This window comes from Balaenoptera ricei, chromosome X, assembly GCF_028023285.1.
Source record: "Balaenoptera ricei isolate mBalRic1 chromosome X, mBalRic1.hap2, whole genome shotgun sequence".
In the NCBI taxonomy this organism is placed as follows: domain Eukaryota; kingdom Metazoa; phylum Chordata; class Mammalia; order Artiodactyla; family Balaenopteridae; genus Balaenoptera; species Balaenoptera ricei.
The window spans coordinates 41,558,172-41,576,416 of NC_082660.1; the positions used below are offsets into that span (position 1 = coordinate 41,558,172).

The 18,245-nt window shown below is 44.1% G+C and overlaps 1 protein-coding gene across 1 annotated transcript in view; it reads right to left on the reverse strand.

Moving 5' to 3' along the window:
• The window catches only part of DIPK2B (divergent protein kinase domain 2B), a 48,179-nt gene extending 30,979 nt beyond the window's left edge, over positions 1 to 17,200 (reverse strand). The window contains exons 1-2 of the mRNA XM_059911313.1: positions 16,848 to 17,200; positions 8,560 to 8,824 (exon numbers count right to left, since the gene is read on the reverse strand). Of these exons, the coding sequence (XP_059767296.1) occupies positions 8,560 to 8,824; positions 16,848 to 17,083 (501 nt within the window). The 5' untranslated portion in view covers positions 17,084 to 17,200. The remainder of the gene's footprint in view (positions 1 to 8,559; positions 8,825 to 16,847) is intronic.
• Positions 17,201 to 18,245: the final 1,045 nt, after the last annotated feature.

The following is an 18,245-nucleotide window of genomic DNA, read 5'->3' on the forward strand; positions in this document are numbered from 1 at the left end:
CACAAGGTTGTACAACTATCACCATTATCTAATTCCAGAATTTTTTCATCACCCCAAAAGATACCCTGTCTCCATTAAACAGTCACTCTTAATTCTCCCCTCCCCTCAGCCCCTGGCAACCACTCATCTGCCTTTTGTCTCTGTGGATTTGCCTATCCTGGATATTTCCTATAAATGGAATCACACAATATTTGTCCTTTTGCATCTGGCTTCTTTCACTCAGCACAATGTTTTCAAGGTTCATCCATGTTGTAGCATGTATCATTTCTTTTAATGGCTCAATAGTATTCCACTGTATAAATATAACGCATTATGTGTGTTCATTCATCAGTTGATGGACATTTGGGATTTTCACCTTTTGGCTATTATGAATAATAATGCTATAAACATTGACATACAAGTTTTTGTTTGAGCACTTGTTTTCATCTCTCTTGATTGGATGGGTGACTTTTTTTTCTCCCCACCTTTGGTGATGATGGGTCCATTTGAAAGCATTTGACAGGTGAGTTTTGCTAAGAAGAAAAGAGCAGGAGTTTGGGTACTGCCTGGATAAGGTCTGGGAGGGAAAGGATACAGAGCACGTTGTGCTTGCTGTGGGATCCTAAGGGCAAAGGGTCTCTGGAAAGGACAGGAGAGTGAAGAGACGGTGCCATAATTGGATGGCAGTGACCTTGAGCTTGGTGGATGAAAGAAGCATGGGTTTGTCCAGAGTTTATAAAATGGCTGCTGATATTTTTCTGGATTTTATAAGGAAAGGAAAACTCTCTGGTGGGGATGAAAAGATGGGCTAAGAGAGCCCCCCCTCAAAAAAATGAGAAGAAAGAAAATGGTTATGACTTTGGCTGTGTCTAAACAAGGTGCTGTTAATGGATGCCTTTTTAGCAGAAAAAAGGAAAAGGAGGACCCTCAAGATGGTGGAAGAGTAAGACGCGGAGATCACCTTCCTCCCCACAAATACATCAGAAATACATCTACATGTGGAACAACTCCTACAGAACACCTACTGAACGCTGGCAGAAGACCTCAGACCTCCCAAAAGGCAAGAAACTCCTCACGTACTTGGGTAGGGCAAAAGAAAAAAGAAAAAACAGAGACAAAAGAATAGGGACGGGACCTGCACCAGTGGGAGGGAGCCGTGAAGGAGGAGAGGTTTCCACGCACTAGGAAGCCCCTTCGCGGGCGGAGACTGCGGGTGGCGGAGGGGGGAAGCTTCGGAGCCATGGAGGAGAGCGCAGCCACAGGGATGCGGAGGGCAAAGCGAAGAGATTCCCGCACAGAGGCTCGGTGCCAACCAGCACTCACCCGCCCGAGAGGCTTGTTTGCTCACCCGCCGGGGCGGGCGGGGCTGGGAGCTGAGGCTCGGGCTTTGGTCGGATCCCAGGGAGAGGGCTGGGGTTGGCGGCGTGAACACAGTCTGAAGGGGCTAGTGCACCACAGCTAGCCGGGAGGGAGTCCGGGAAAAGTCTGGAGCTGCCGAAGAGGCCAGAGACTTTTTCTTGCCTCTTTGTTTCCTGGTGCGCGAGGAGAGGGGATTCAGGGCGCCGCTTAAACGAGCTCCAGAGATGGGCGCGAGCCGCGGCTATCAGCACGGGCCCCAGAGACGGGCATGAGACGCTAAGGCTGCTGCTGCTGCCACCAAGAAGCCTGTGTGCGAGCACAGGTCACTCTCCACACCTCCCCTCCTGGGAGCTGGTGCAACCCGCCACTGCCAAGGTCCCGTGATCCAGGGACACTTACCCGGGAGAACACACAGCGCGCCTCAGGCTGGTGCAACGTCATGCTGGCCTCTGCTGCCGCAGGCTCACCCTGCATTCCAATTATAACTACAATACCCCTCCCTTCCCCCGGCCTGAATGAGCAAGAGCCCCCTAATCAGCTGCTGCTTTAACCCCGTCCTGTCTGGGCAGGAACAGATGCCTGAGGGCGACCTACACGCAGAGGCGGGGCCAAAACCAAAGCTGAACCCCAGGAGCTGGGCAAACAAAGAAGAGAAAGGGAAACTTCTCCATGCAGCCTCAGGAGCAGCAGATTAAATTCCACAATCAATCTGATGTACCTGCATCTGTGGAATACCTGACTAGACAACGAATCATCCCAAAATTGAGGCGGTGGACTTTGGGAGCAACTGTAGACTTGGGGTTTGCTGTCTGTGACTGATTTGTTTCTGATTTTTAAATTTATCTTAGTTTAGTGTTTAGTGCTTGTTATCATTGGTGGATTTGTTTATTGGATTCGTTGCTCTCTTCTTTTTTTATTATTATTTTTATTTTAATAATTTTTTTAATTAAAAAAATTTTTTTAATTTATTATTATTATTTTTTTCTTTCTTTTTTTCTTGTTTTTCTTCTGAGCTGTGTGGCTGACAAGGTCTTGGTACTCCGGCCTTGTGTCAGGCATGAGCCTCTGAGGTGGGAGAGCCGAGTTCAGGACATTGGACCACCAGAGACCTCCCGGCCCCATGTAATATCAGTCGGCAAGAGCTCTACCAGAGATCTCCATCTCAACGCTAAGACCCAGCTCCACCCAACAGCCAGCAAGCTCCAGTGCTGGATGCCCCATGCCCAACAACTAGCAAGACAGGAACACAACCCCACCCATTAGCAGAGAGGTTGCCTAAAATCATAACAAGGTCACAGACACCCCAAAACACACCAATGGACATGGTCCTGCCCACCAGAAAGACAAGTTCCAGTGTCACCCACCAGAACACAGGCACCAGTCCCCTCCACCAGGAAGCCTACACAAGCCACCGAACCAACCTCACCCACTGGGGCAGACACCAAAAACAATGGGAAGTACAAAACTGCAGCCTGCGAAAAGCAGACCCCAAACACAGTAAGTTAAACAAAATGAGAAGACAGATATACACAGCAGATGAAGGAGCAAGGTAAAAAACCACCAGACCAAACAAATGAAGAGGAAATAGGCAGTCTACCTGAAAAAGAATTCAGAGTAATGATAGTAAAGATGAGCCAAAATCTTGGAAATAGAATAAAGAAAATACAAGAAACGTTTAACAAGGAACTAGAAGAACTAAAGAGCAAACAAACAGTGATGAACAACACAATAAATGAAATTAAAAATTCTCTAGAAGGGATCAATAGCAGAATAACTGAGGCAGAAGGATGGATAAGTGACCTGGAAGATAAAACAGTGGAAATAACTACAGCAGAGCACAATAAAGAAAAAAGAATGAAAAGAATTGAGGACAGTCTCGGAGACCTCTGGGGCAATATTAAATGCACCAACATTCGAATTATAGGGGTCCCAGAAGAAGAAGAGAAAAAGAAACGGTCTGAGAAAATATTTGAAGAGATTATAGTTGAAAATTTCCCTAACATGAGAAAGGAAATAGTCAATCAAGTCCAGGAAGCCCAGAGAGTCCCATACAGGATAAACCCAAGGAGAAAAATGCCAAGACACATATTAATCAAACTATCAAAAATTAAATACAAAGAAAAAATATTAAAAGCAGCAAGGGAAAAACAACAAATAACATACAAGGGAATCTCCATAAGGTTAACAGCTGATCTTTCAGCAGAAACTCTGCAAGCCAGAAGGGAGTGGCGGGACATATTTAAAGTGATGAAAGGGAAAAACCTACAACCAAGATTACTCTACCCAGCAAGGATCTCATTCAGATTCGATGAAGAAATTAAAACCTTTACAGAAAGCAAAAGTTAAGAGATTTCAGTACCACCAAACCAGCTTTACAACAAATGCTAAAGGAACTTCTCTAGTCAGGAAACACAAGAGAAGGAGAAGACGTAGAAAAACAAACCCAAAACAATTAGGAAAATGGTAATAGGAACATACATATCGATAATTAGCTTAAATGTAAATGGATTAAATGCTCCAACCAAAAGACATAGACTGGGTGAACAGATACAAAAACAAGACCTGTATATATGCTGTCTACAAGAGACCCACTTCAGACCTAGGGACACATACAGACTGAAAATAAGGGGATAGAAAAAGATACTTCATGCAAATGGAAATCAAAGAAAGCTGGAGTAACAATTCTCATATCACACAGAATAGACGTTAAAATAGAGACTATTACAAGAGGCAAAGAAGGACACTACATAATGATCAAGGGATTAATCCAAGAAGAAGATATAACAATTGTAAATATTTATGCATCCAACATAGGAGCACCTCAACACATAAGGCAATGGCTAACGGCCATAAAAGGAGAAATCAACAGTAACACAGTCATAATAGGAGACTTTAACACCCCACTTTCACCAATGGACAGATCATCCAAAATGAAAATAAATAAGGAAACACAAGCTGTAAATGATACATTAAACAAGATGGACTTAATTGATATTTATAGGACATTCCATCCAAAAACAACAGAATACTCTTTCTTCTCAAGTGCTCATGGAACATTCTTCAGGAGAGATCATATCTTGGGTCACAAATGAAGCCTTGGGAAATTTAAGGAAATTGAAATCGTTTCAAGTATCTTTTCGGACCAGAACGCTATGAGACTAGATATCAATTACAGGAAAAAATCTGTAAGAAATACAAACACATGGAGGCTAAACATACACTACTTAATAACCAAGAGATCACTGAAGAAATCAAAGAGGAAATCAAAAAATACCTAGAAACAAATGACAATGAAACCACAATGACCCAAAACCTATGGGAAGCTACAAAAGCAGTTCTAAGAGGGAAGTTTATAGCAATACAATCCTGCCTCAAGAAAGAAGAAACATCTCAAATAAACAACCTAATTTTACACCTAAAGCAATTAGAGAAAGAAGAACAAAAAAATCCCAAAGTTAGCAGAAGGAAAGAAATCATAAAGATCAGATCAGAAATAAATGAAAAAGAAACGAATGAAACAATAGCAAAGATCAATAAAACTAAAAGCTGGTTCTTTGAGAAGATAAACAAAATTGATAAACCATTAGCCAGACTCATCAAGAAAAAAAGGGAGAAGACTCAAATCAATAGAATTAGAAATGAAAAAGGAGAAGTAACAACGACACTGCAGAAATACAAAGGATCATGAGAGATTACTACAAGTAACTATATGGCAATAAAATGGACAACCTGGAAGAAATGGACAAATTCTTAGAAAAGCACAATGTTCTGAGACTGAACCAGAAAGAAATATAAAATATAAACAGAGCAATCACAAGCACTGAAATTGAAACTGTGATTAAAAATCTTCCAACAAACAAAAACCCAGGACCAGATGGCTCCACAGGTGAATTCTATCAAACATTTAGAGAAGAGCTAACACATATCCTTCTCAAACTCCTCCAGAATAGAGCAGAGGGAGGAACACTCCCAAACTCATTCTACGAGGCCACCATCACCCTGATACCAAAACCAGACGAAGATGTCACAAAAAAAGAAAACTACAGGTCAATATCACTGATGAACATAAGTGCAAAATTCCTCAACAAAATACTAGCAAAGAGAATCCAACAGCACATTAAAAGGATCATACACCATGATCAAGTGGGGTTTATCCCAGGAATGCAAGGATTCTTCAATATACAGAAATCAATCAATGTGATACACCATATTAACAAATGGAAGGAGAAAAACCATTTGATAATCTCAATAGATGCAGAAAAAGCTTTTGACAAAATTCAACACTCATGTATGATTAAAAAAAAAAAGGTTCTGAAGAACCTATGGGCAGAACAGGAATAAAGACACAGACGTAGAGAATGGACTTGAGGACACGGGGAGGGGGAAGGGTAAGCTGGGACAAAGTGAGAGAGTGGCATGGACATATATACACTACCAAATGTAAAATAGAAAGCTAGTGGGAAGCAACTGCATAGCACAGGGAGATCAGCTCGGTGCTTTGTGACCACCTAGAAGGGGGGGATAGGAAGGGTGGGAGGGAGACGCAAGTGGGAGGGGATATGGAGATATATGTATACATATAGCAGATTCACTTTGTTATACAGCAGAAACTAACACAACATTGTAAAGCAATTATACTCTAATAAAGATGTTAAAAAAAGAAAAGGAAAGCTTTTTTAGCTGTATGTTAATGCACGTTGACAAAATTGGTAGAGCAAGTTTTAGCACAAGAAATTGAAGAAGGGGACCCACTTATTACAACAACACTGACATACTTCTATGGTGATGGACTTTTTCTAAAATATCTTCATATCTATAAGCTCACTAGGATGAATGAATCCGGTAAAGCAGGCACTATTTGCTGCCTTTTGAGAAACAGGGAATCAAGGCACCCAGCACAGTGTCTGGTGATAGTAGGCATTCAATTAGGATTTCTTATCTAAGTGAAGTAGAGTCATGTGAAATCAAAGAATATCAGAACTGGGAGGGCCTTTGAGATCATCCAGACACCTCCCCCCAGCACAGTTTTGGAGGAGGAATGTCAGAGCAGAGTGGGGAAGTCCTAGACTTAAATGCAAGGTCAACTGGTCAGTGAGTGAAGGATCCAAGTCAATAGTCTGTCCTTTGTCCCCATACAGGCTGTTATCATAACATCCACTACAACACTTTGTGGTGGTTTGTGTTCTTGTTTGTCCTCACCATTGGGCCACATGATCCTGGGGGGCAGAGCTTGTGTCTGATTCATCTTTGTCGCATGGATGAACAGGAACTAGAAGCTCTCTGCTCTTCCTGGGTCTCTGAGCTCCTTCGTGTTCTGCCACAGCTGTTAGTGGCAGAGTTAGGACTCAACCACAGTTTCCAGACCCCAGGGATCTTTTGCCCCTACCACAACGTCTATACTCATCAAGGTAGGTGGCATTAGATGTACTGGGCAGGTTGCTTTGGACTTCCTAGGCCTCCTGGGATAATCCCCACTGTATTATGGAAGTGTCTAGAAAATGAGGGAAAGAAGGAGTCTTCCTTAGTTCAAAGCCCAAGGCCAGTTTAGCCACTTTCTGTGAATCTCAAGTGTATCTTGTGCACCAGGATGTTCTGTCCTTTGGTACATTTGCTAGGTCCCAGGTGGAGGTAGTTTGGGGCCGGTGCCTTAGGGGAACTGTGCCTGTCAGCGTGGGACCAGACAGCAATGGGGGCAGGAAGAAGTGATGGGATTTTCACGGGGTTCTGAAACAAACCCTTGCGTATCTTGTTTTGCTCTTCCTGGGGCCTTCTATTTGTTCCTGAGCACATATTTGAGGCAAAGCAGAGGAGGTCTCATATTGGTCCTTCCCATGCCTCAGTATTAGTTGTGGTCAGCCTGAGAATGGCAGATGGTGGGTACCCAGGCTCTGTCTGCAGGCACAGAAAGAGAGGCACAGGGGCATTACACCTAGGGTGTGTACCATGGTGTGGGCTTTGATATCTATCCTCTGTCTTCCGGTTCTGCCCAGTGTTGAGCAGCTCCCATAAGCTTCTTTCCACCTGAGCCTCCACTTCCCTTTTCCCACACCAACTCCAAGACCCTTAGGTTGGGTCGTGCCACCACCTCCCCAACCTGGCAATAGTTTGACTTCCTCTGGCTTATTTTCTCCCCACTCCATGCCAGTGAGATTCATAAAGTGCAGAGTACAAAAGGACAACATTGGAAAGCTCAGTATCAGATGATGGCCATGTCACCAGCAGCTCGATTCCTGTTGATTTCAAAGCAGTTTCCACACGACTTTAGAGTAAAGCCACATGGTCTTGCCACGTGGTCGAGATATGCAGGGACCAGTGACTGCTTCATTCTGGGTTGCTCATCTCGAAGAGACCAAGGGGAAGGTCTGTTTGTTAGGGTCAGAAGTTACCCAGGCAGCCTTATGTGCCCCTATGAAGGGGCTAGTGGCCTGGGGAATTCAAGAAACAGACTTGGCGTGCCCCTGAGGGATGCCAAAGCCTCCAGCCTCATCATGACAGGGAGATTGAGGTGAGCCTCTCCTCTCCCATCTTTGCTGAAGGTGAGCGGCTCCTCAATCCTTTGAGGCGGCATCTTCTGTCCCAGGGGGCCAGCTGGATGTGTGTGGAGTTACATGACTGTGCTGGTTCGGATGAAAAACACGATACCAGTGGCGATAGTGCAGGAGGGGACCAATGCAGGATAAGATGGCACTGGCAACGTGCTGAAGTTCTGAAGGCAGCCTACCCGTGGGAGTGGGTGGGAGCTCTCAGATGGGAGGAGGGAGCTGTGTTATCAGAGTCTGCTTTTGCAGTGACTCAGGTTTGGTTCTTCTTTATGGTGGGAGATCAAAGAGGAAGCCGATTTTCAAAGTGGGGTCTCTGGATCATGAAACGGGATGCGTATGTATGGGAGCTTCTAAGAACGGTCACTGTTTAGGGGTTGGCAAACATTGTGGTGAGGGGGGGAAGGCTGGTGAGGGTCATCCGTCCTTCAGACCAGAGGTGGAAGCTAGGAACTGTTTCCCAAAGAGTCGCTGGGGGTCATATCAGAGAGAACGGAGAATGACAATGGGAAGGGTCCCTATAACTAAACCTGTTTAGTTCCTGTCTTGTCACAAGCCATGCTGTTTCATGACATTGTTTTGTCCCACTTTAGACAGACTACAATTCCTTTTGCCCAGACTGAGATGTGAGCTGGGAATGGATTCTGCCCCCTCTCCCCACCCCCACGGCCAGTACTCTCACCTGCACCAGGTCCGGTGTGAGGCGCTTGGCCTGCAGCCATTTCTGGAACCTCCCTGTTTTCCGCAGGACGCGCTCAATGCTGCAGGTCTTTGGGGCAGCTGCGGAGGCACAGATTCTCCTGTCCGAGATCTCGTTTTGGTGTTTGCTGACCAGCCTTGAGATCTCCACGGGGCGCCAGGTTTTGAAATCATCCGAGTAATTTACAGGGTAAGAAGGCAAGTCGTCGGGAGACAGTCCAAGGTGTGAGGCCAGCCAGTTGTCAAACCTGGAAGAATAGCCCTTTGGGGATCAGCCTGGGAGCTGGAGAGAGGGAGCAGGGACTAAGCAGGGACCAGCCACACTGCCAGGGCCAGCAGAGCCCGGGGACAGGGAGATGGGGGAAAGCATCTGTTCTGATCCATTTCTTCTCCTTAGACTGGGAAGCTCCAAGCTCTTCCTGTGAGAGGACTATTTGTGTTTCCTCAAGCTTAGGGAAGTGTATATGTGATGTCAGAAAAGGTGAGGGATCTGCATACCAAAACCAAACTTTTATCTTCTTCATCCAAATGGCACAGAAGGACTAGCCATGGCTTTCTGAACTTCTACTCCACGTGAAGGCAGCAGCTTTACACATGCTGGTACCTTTGATTCTCCTAATACCCCATCCCCACTTTACAGATGTGGAAACTGAGGCTTGCGGAGCTTAAGTGCCTTGCAAGGTCAGATAATATGTTGCTAAGCAGGGATGCAAACTCAGGGCTGTCTGTCAGAAAAACCCATGATCTTTCTCCTTCGCTACACTGGTTCTAGCAGCGGCCCACTCTGTGAACAACGGCTGGGTCTTGAAACCACAGTTCTTGAAGAGGCTTCTGGTCCTGCACTGGGGAGGGCACTGTCTCTTCATATCCAACCCCCAAAAGCCCCATCAATTTTGCTTTCAGTCCACAGATGAGTACCAACCAAGTGTCAGGGAACAGTGGCTGCTAAAGGGTCACCAAATTCAAAGCTATGTGGGATCCAGGAGGTGTGTGATTCCACACAATGGAATCCTCCCCAGGGGAGAGGCACTGGCCTATTACCATCTGCTGATTTTCTAGGCACCACCTTGACCCTTTTCTCCAGTCATTCCTCCAGCTGTGTGCCGACAGTTCCATCAGGGAAGAATGTTCAATCTCCTTCTGACTAATGTATGAAAAATTCCTAAGAAAATGTGTCTCTTCATTATTATTAATAATTGAGGGTTATACTGCAAATGAAAATTAGGCTTATATGTTATATATTGAACTTCTTTTTTTAAAAAATTATTTTATTGTAGTATAGTTGATTTACAATGTTGTGTTAATTTCTACTGTACAGCAAAGTGATTCGGTTATACGTATATATACATTCTTTTCCATATTCTTTTCTATTATGGTTCATCACAGGATATTGAATATAGTTCCCTGTGCTATACACTAGGACCTTGTTGTTTTTAATTTAATTTCAATAAGAATCTTTAAATTCTTATTATTGCACATTACTGGGCAACCTCATGATAATGAGTTTTGGAGGAACTAGCTCCAAACCCTACGTTGTATTGTTTTCTCACCTATACGATACAGTTACCCTCTTAGGGTAACTAAGACTCTTAGACTGAAAGCTTTTCAAAGAAGGTGCTCTAAGGAACTGTCAGTAAGTGCCTTCTGTAATGCAGGACCATTCAAACTGCAGTGGAAGTAGGCACAAAGAATTCCATTCAAGGACATCGCCACAGATCTGTTTAAGAAGACCAGACAACGAAAACTTGCAAGGAATCAACTCTATTGGAATTTTTAGGACAACCATGGGAAATGATCCTCCCCACTGGGAGAATAAGGAAGGGCCTAGGCCCCCGAGGCAGGCCTGTTTCCTGTAGCTACTCTTGTTCATGCGGGTTCAAACCACCCCTCCCCAAGGGCCTGTGACTAAGGATTTACAACTAGGTGGCTCTCTTAGATAACAATAACAGCGATACACATTTATGAATCACTTTAGCGGTCACTTTGTTGAACACTTTATGTGCATTAAGTCAGTTAAACCTTTCAACAAACCTATGAGGTCAGCACTGCTATTACCATGCAGATGAGGAAACTGAGGCACAGAGAAGTTCAGTGATTTGCTCCAAGTCACACAGCCAGGAACTGGAGGAAGTAGCCTTCATGGCTCCAGAGCTTGTACTCTAAACCACTTTGCTGCTACTTAGTCTTCTATCATCTATTTTATGAATTTGCGCTTGGTAACAGATGGGTAACATTATTAGGAGTTATAGCTAGCAGGGTCCTTAAAGATGATTTTGTCCCTGTCCCCCTTCCATTTTATATATATATATATATATTTTTTTTTTTTAAATTCTTTTCCAGATTCTTCTTTTTCCTTATAGATTATTAGTTCCCTGCGCTATACAGTAGGTCCTTGTTGGTTATCTATATTTTTTAACTTCTTCGTTGGAGTATAATTGCTTTACAATGGTGTGTTAGTTTGTGCTTTATAACAAAGTGAATCAGCTATACATATACATATATCCCCATATCTCCTCCCTCTTGTGTCTCCCTCCCTCCCACCCTCCCTATCCCACCCCTCTAGGTGGTCACAAAGCACCGAGCTGATCTCCCTGTGCTATGCGGCTGCTTCCCACTAGCTATCTATTTTACATTTGGTAGTGTATATATGTCCATGCCACTCTCTCACTTTGTCAATTATATTTTGAGGATGAGAAAATTGAAGATGACTTATCTGAAGAATCATAGAAAATTAGTGGCAGGGGAGGACAGATCTCAGGGGGCTTTGTCTCCCGGTTTGTGGGGATGGCATGGGGAGGGATGCCCTACCCTGTGGGATAACCTCATTGTCCTCTTTTTCTGTCCCCACCTTCTGAGGAGGCTCTACCGAGAGGACAGCACTGACTTGGCAAGTGACTGTCATGGATCCCGGTGCATGTCCAGCCATGGCTTGAGGTGTCCCATGAGGACCAATTGAGGACAAATAAACAGGTTTACAGGCCACACTTCTCCCCCTTTCCAAATGGTAATAACTTTAGGATGCTGAATGGGAAAAAAATGAATATTCTTACCGCTTTGATTACCTACTTTATTGAACTGAAGAATGTCAGTGAGAAAATGGGCCCTGCTGTTTATTCACTAAAATGTTAATATCCTAGAATTTGGAAAACCACAAAATAGAGGCAGAGTTCTAATCTTCCTTCTGAACTGACATCATGGGTATGTTTGTAGTGAATCTGACCGAGTTCCTCACTGGGTTGAAAGATGGAAAAGCAAGATCATAGTTTCCCAGAGCTGGAAAGAAGAATAAATGTCATGTGGTCCCATCCCTGCAAGCCCCTCAACATGGAGAGCAGGCTGGGGGTGTAGGGGAGAGTGACAACATTGGGACAAGAATGTATACTTCTTGTGCTTGCATACAGTCAAACACTAAGTTTGTAGCCACGCCTTCCTAAATATTTCATGCCTCTCTTCCCTCTTCTCCATCCCTCAGCTCTGCACAGGACACTTAAAACATCCAGCATCTTGCCAAAGCTCTCAGGATACAGTTCATACTTAGAGCAGTTCACAATGCTCTTCCTAAGCCCATCTCCTGCTGCTCTCCTTACAAGCTTGCTTTGGTCTCACCAAACCACTGACCATCCTTGGCTAAGCCGTACTGTTTTGGGCCTCTGGGCCTCCACTCACCTTGTTATATGCTGATCCCTTTATCTGAGACAGTTTCTCTTTCTTCCCTGGATAATCCCTACCCAACCCATTAAAACCCAGACAGGTATCATCTCTTCTGATTCTCACTCCCTCATCCCCCCCAGTCTGAGACAGGTTCCCTCCCACATGCTCCCATGACATCCTGTGTAGGACATTTTGTATAGTCCTCACACTCTGCTTTAATCATTGGTTCATGTCTCTGTCTTCCTTCAGGGCCAGGACTGGGCCTCCTTCAACTTTGTAACTAAGTGCCTAGCAGAGTGCTTGGTTCCAAGTTAGTACCCAATAATTTTAGTTGGATGGATGGATGGATGGTTGGGTGGGTATTTGAATGAACAGATGGTTAAATGAGTAGAGGAATACATGGAGGGCTGGATGAATGGGATGCACAGAGTGGAGGTTGGGTGGATGAATGGGTGAATGGATGGATGGATGGATGTGTGTATGGATGATTGAATGTGTAGATGGATATTTTTGCCCTAAGCTCTGGGGCCCTGAAGCTCCCAAGACCTCTGAATTCATTTGAGGAAGTGAGTTAAAGCAGTAATTACTATCACCTTCTGATGTGAAGGAGAAAGACAAGGGCAAGGGAGAAGGGAAGGCAAAATAAAACTTAATGATTTACTTATTTTGCTGTGAGTCCTCCACCACTCAGAAGTATTTAAACATTCTTTAAGACTGTGGGAATGGGGGGTGAGGATGTAAGGCCATGTGGGTACAGTAAGGAAGGCAAGGTAAGACGTCCATCCTCGTAAGAGCCGAGGAATCCTTAGGGGTGATTCTGATCAGAAATACTGCCATTAAGTACCCCATACCCCACACTTTCACCTTACCTGTTACTTGCACATATGCAAATACTGATCAATCAGATCCTGGTAGAACTTGCCAGTTGGGGTGGTCACTTTTAGGATTTTATATATAGGGATATATTCAGTAGGAAGAATATGTAAATCAGGTTGACTCATTTTTCTAGCTTCCCTTAACTTTTTCATTCATGATTTGAAAGTCAACATATAATGCATGGAAAACTGGTACTGAAAACATTCTAATGGTCAAAGATCATTGGTTGTGTATGGGAAGCATCAGATTCATCATTACCATTCTTGCCAAAGAAAAGATAGGGAAAGAAGGAAAGGTGACATCCTTCCACCAACCATGTGTCTTCAGCCTACCCAGCCAGCCCGGGGAGCTCACCCTCTGTTTGTTGTTGAACAACAAGCATTGTCCAATCCTTAATGAGGACCAGGACTGGAGTACTAATGCTTGCCTGGCTATAGCATTTCAGCCTGATATCTGAAAGTTTTGGATGGGCTTTCTCCTAAGGTAGCATTATGATCAGTTTTAAAAGTGGAGAAATGTTTGGAGATGAACAAAAACAAGATGAGCAAACACACCATTGGAAAGAGAGGCAAAGGATGTGAACTTGTAGACAATTTAGCAAAGAAGAAATACAAATGGGCAAGAAGCCTGCAAAAAGGGCTCAACTGAGAAGAAATCCATAATAAAAATAATAGTAATAGTAAACATTTCTGAGTGTGCAAAAAGTAAGCTCTATAGGTAGAAGTCTCCATTTGGAGATATATATATATATATATATATATATATATATATATATATATATATATCTCAAAATCCTAAAAATTCACTGTATTTTTTGACCCAGAAATTTCACCTTTAGGAATTTGTTACAGGAATTAATCATTGATGTGCATAAAAATCTAGCCACAGGGATGTTCAACATAGCACTGTTTATAATAATGAAAAGTGAAAAAAAAAACCTAGTTATCCCACAATAGTTGATTAGTTAAATAAATTATGGTTGATTGATGCAATCGAATACCACGAAACCACTAAAAATAAAATTGTGGAGAAGAATAGTTAATGTGGAAAGGTGTTCCGATACATGATTAAGTAAAAGTTTCCAAAAGAGTATGCATAGTATGATCACATTTTTGTTGAAAAAATTTTAATCCATACTTAGAAAAAAGGTGGTAAGGATCATATACCAAAATGTTAACTAAACGCTGATCTCTTGGTGAGGAATTGTCTGTGATTTTTATTTTGTGTTTTCTTTAATCAATATTTCCTGAAAATTCTAAAATAAAGACACATCACTTTTAAAATAAGGAAAATACTATTTACAATGTAGAGAAAAGGACTATAAACAAGTCCACGTTCCCAGAGCCACTCACTACCTCTCGCTGCTTCCTTGCGCTGAGGATGTGATTTCTCAACGTGAAGCATTCCAAACCTCAACCTGCCCCGCCTGGTGTTTTCCTGCTTGGATCTGCACACTTCCCTTTCAGGCGGGCGCACGTGGAAAATGAATTCTGAGGGAGCTGAAGTAATATCCTGAACTCAGCTGGAACACAAACCTATTTGGGGAAATGCTTCCTGAATTTGGTCATTACCTGACTGATGAGAAAAACCTCATTTCTTTCCACTTGAAGAGTCGACTGTAATATTCATACACTCTTGTTTACTTATCTGGAGGAGGATATGAATCTGGAGCTCTTCCTCAGTTCAATCCCTTAATTTCCCTCGCTCCTATCTTAAAATATGCCCATATTCTCACTGCCTTCTTTCTCCAAGGAATCAGTCCCACTCCCCCTGTGTTTTTGGTCCTCTCCATCCCATTTCTTAGGTGGGAAATTTTGAGTTCATTTCCAACATCTTCATTTCCTGTCACATCGAGTTGATCAACAAAATGATTCTCTAGCTGAACTGACTTGCATCCTTCCTGCCCTGCTTTGTTCCCAATGATCTTCCTCTTGGACTAGGAGAACTGGTCTGGCAGCCCCTGCCAGCATCACCAGGCCGTTCTGCACACTGCTTTCCAGAAGATCTTTCCAAAATACAGGCCTCATCTTGTCCCCACCCTACTCAACATCCTCACCATTGCCTGCAGTAGAGCTTCCCCAATTGGAGGTCTTTCAACTTTTTAACATTCAAAATGCCTTAAAAAATGGTCTAATAGGACATGTACACACTACTATATATAAAACAGATAACTAATAAGGACCTACTGTATAGCACAGGGAACTCAATGCTCTGTAATGGCCTATATGGGAAAAGAATCTAAAAAAGAGTGGATATATGTATATGTATAACTGATTCACTTTGCTGGACACCTGAAACTAACACAACATTGTACATCAACTATACTCCAATAAAAATTTTTTAAAAATGGTCTAATAGGAAACGTTCACATCCACTCCCTATAATATCTACCATCTCACAAAAGAAGTTCAACATTTTTGTTGGTATTTTCTATTTGTTATTTCTGTTTAGTAACTTGGTTGAAGACTCAAATACATCTTTGGTTAATACAGATTGGAAATAAAATTATTGTAAATGAATGCCTTCTGCTTGGTCTTCAAATCTTACAAGCCAGAGGCAGGACCTTGGGGGAAGGCACAAGAGAAGAGGCCTATTACAAATGTTCTATTGAAAAGGGTGGAGACCACTGGCTCACAGGTTAAGTCCCAATTCCTTGGTATGGCATTCAAGGCCCCTGGCCCCATCTGACCCTTCCAACCTCCTCCTGCTGCCATGCTTCCACACGTGCCACATGCTCCAGCCACTAAGACTTCTCACCTCTTCCCACACCTCTGGGCCTTTGCTCAAGCTGATCCTTCTAACTTAAGCCCCTCTCCTCCCGCTAAATTTCAAGGTCTTGCTCAGAACACCTTCCCCTGGAGAAGGCTTTCTCCAGTCCCCATTTGGAATTAATATCCTCTCCCTGGAGCTCCCCAAGGTCCTTTACACTTCACTTCTGGCCTGCATCGGATCAGGCCTTATTATTGTTATTTGTAACACCGTTCCCCTGTCCTGATACCCCGGAGGGCAATGACCAGAGTTATAGCAATGCCATTACAGCACGTGCTGGGTCTTGGCCATAGTAAAGGCCAAGTAAAGGCCAATACATTGACCATGTGTTGACAGGCCTGAATTCCAGAGTGTGGTACTATTCTTTGGTGAGAGCCAGGTGCATTGAGATTTACTAAACTTAGGTTTTCCTCTGACCAAGGCAACATCTCACAGCAGAAAACTTGTTCAGAAACTTTGGAGCAAACTGCCTCGGTTTGAATTCCAGATCTGCCACTTATTAGGCGGTGACCTTGGGCAAGTCACTGAACCTTGCTAGGTCTCAGTTCACTATCTGAATCATGAGTGCAAAACACTAACTCCCAGGATTGTTGTGAGGAGAAAATAAAAACAGCTTTAAATTGTCTGTCACATAGTAAGCTTTCTATAAATTTTATTTCCTTCCCACTATGAGAAATGAACTTGGTAAACTCAATAGTCCCAGGCTACTCCATTCCTAGAAAACTTTAAAACTTTAAGCTCCCACTTCCAAAGGAAACTTTGGACTTAGCATTTAGAGCTGGAATTTGGCTTCACACCTTACCCCCTTCCCATCCCAACTTTAACTCATTCCCCCTATGATTAAATGGCTTTGCTTCAGCTCCCACCCATAAATTCATAAATTACATCCTGACTTGATTTCAAGAAGCTCCTGGACATCATGACATGAAGGGAACAGAACGTTGCCCCTCAGAGTTATCTGATTGAGATTCTGACCTTATTTCTTCTTTAAAGAACTTCTTGCAAATAGATGTCCCGATGCAGGCATTACATTTATCAAGACCGAGGAAAGTCCTTCCAAAATTGTAGCTGGTTCTGACTCGGGGCACCAGAGAAGGAGAGGGAGAAGCCGGCGAGGAGACAGAGTAGCTCAGGCCTGAGACCCACAGCAGCAGGGCTGGCCAGCCCGGGTGGAGGGCTGCAGCCTCAGGCCCCAGCCGCGGCTCCATCATGGGCTCGGGACTCCAGCTGCAGCCCTCGGCTGCCCACTTAGGGCTGTGCAGAGGCAGGTCTTGGCAAAAGAGAGAGGGCTGGCTTCAGGGCGCTGACCCCATCCCAGCTTCCCAGGTTTCTGTTTGAGGATGTTAAGGGGCTTGGGGCTAACGAGGATGGGGAGGAGGTGAGGAAGTCCATGGAGGATGCTGATAACACCGTTTCCAGAGTTACTCTTCCTCTGCCCCGGGGCGGCTGCTGCAGCCTGGGGAGGGGCTGACTAGCAGATTTCGGGAAGGACAATGGCCAGGGCCTCCCTGTGCAGTCCTTTTGACAAACACAGGATATCCTGGCTGGGCAGGAAAGGTCCATGCAGGATGCATGTCCGACCTGGTTTCCACCTGGGAGTGTCAAAGGATCCTGAAGGTCTCCGCCCTCCACTGTTTTAATTCTGGGTGTATCTGTCCCTATGGATCACACACACACAGACACACGCACACCAACCCCTCCCCGGCCCCCTGCGGTGGATAATTTGGCCTGCCCCTTAACCAGCCATATTTGGCTGTGAAATAACTAGAAGTCATTTTGCCGGCCATTAAGGGGCACATCTGATACTGATTTGAAAGGTGCACCCTTTTTACTGCTTAGGGAACAGACAAACGCAAGTGAGTCTATGCTTCAGCCCCTCTTGCCAATCTGAGAAGAAAGGAGGGGAAAGGACCCGGTGGCCTCTGGCACGATGAGGGGAACACCAGAAAGATCCTTCTGCCTGCACCCAGCTGTGTCTGTCCTTTTCCCCCTTGCCTGAAAGTCCCTCTTCCTTTACTGCCCGACCTCCCTTCTCAGTGGCCGGCCTGACTTGGTGGGATATGACTGCCCCAGGATGGCCTTCCTCCTGACATCAAGAAAAGGTCCATAGCATGGAGCAGATGGCAGTACTAATTAAGGAATATGTAGAGAGGACCAAATCAGGGAAGGCAGGCTTGGGTTGGGAGAAGGAAAGAAAGCTGGGCGTGGCCTCAGGAGAATTGGGGAGTTTTGCTAAAGATTGATGGGAAGAGCAGGGTAAGGGCGGTTCTCTGACGGTTAAGCATGTGCTTATTAGCTAACTGTATATCCTCCTCAGTGAAATGTCATGCTTTTTTTGTTTTTTATCGTGGAGTTGTGAGAATTCTTTATATA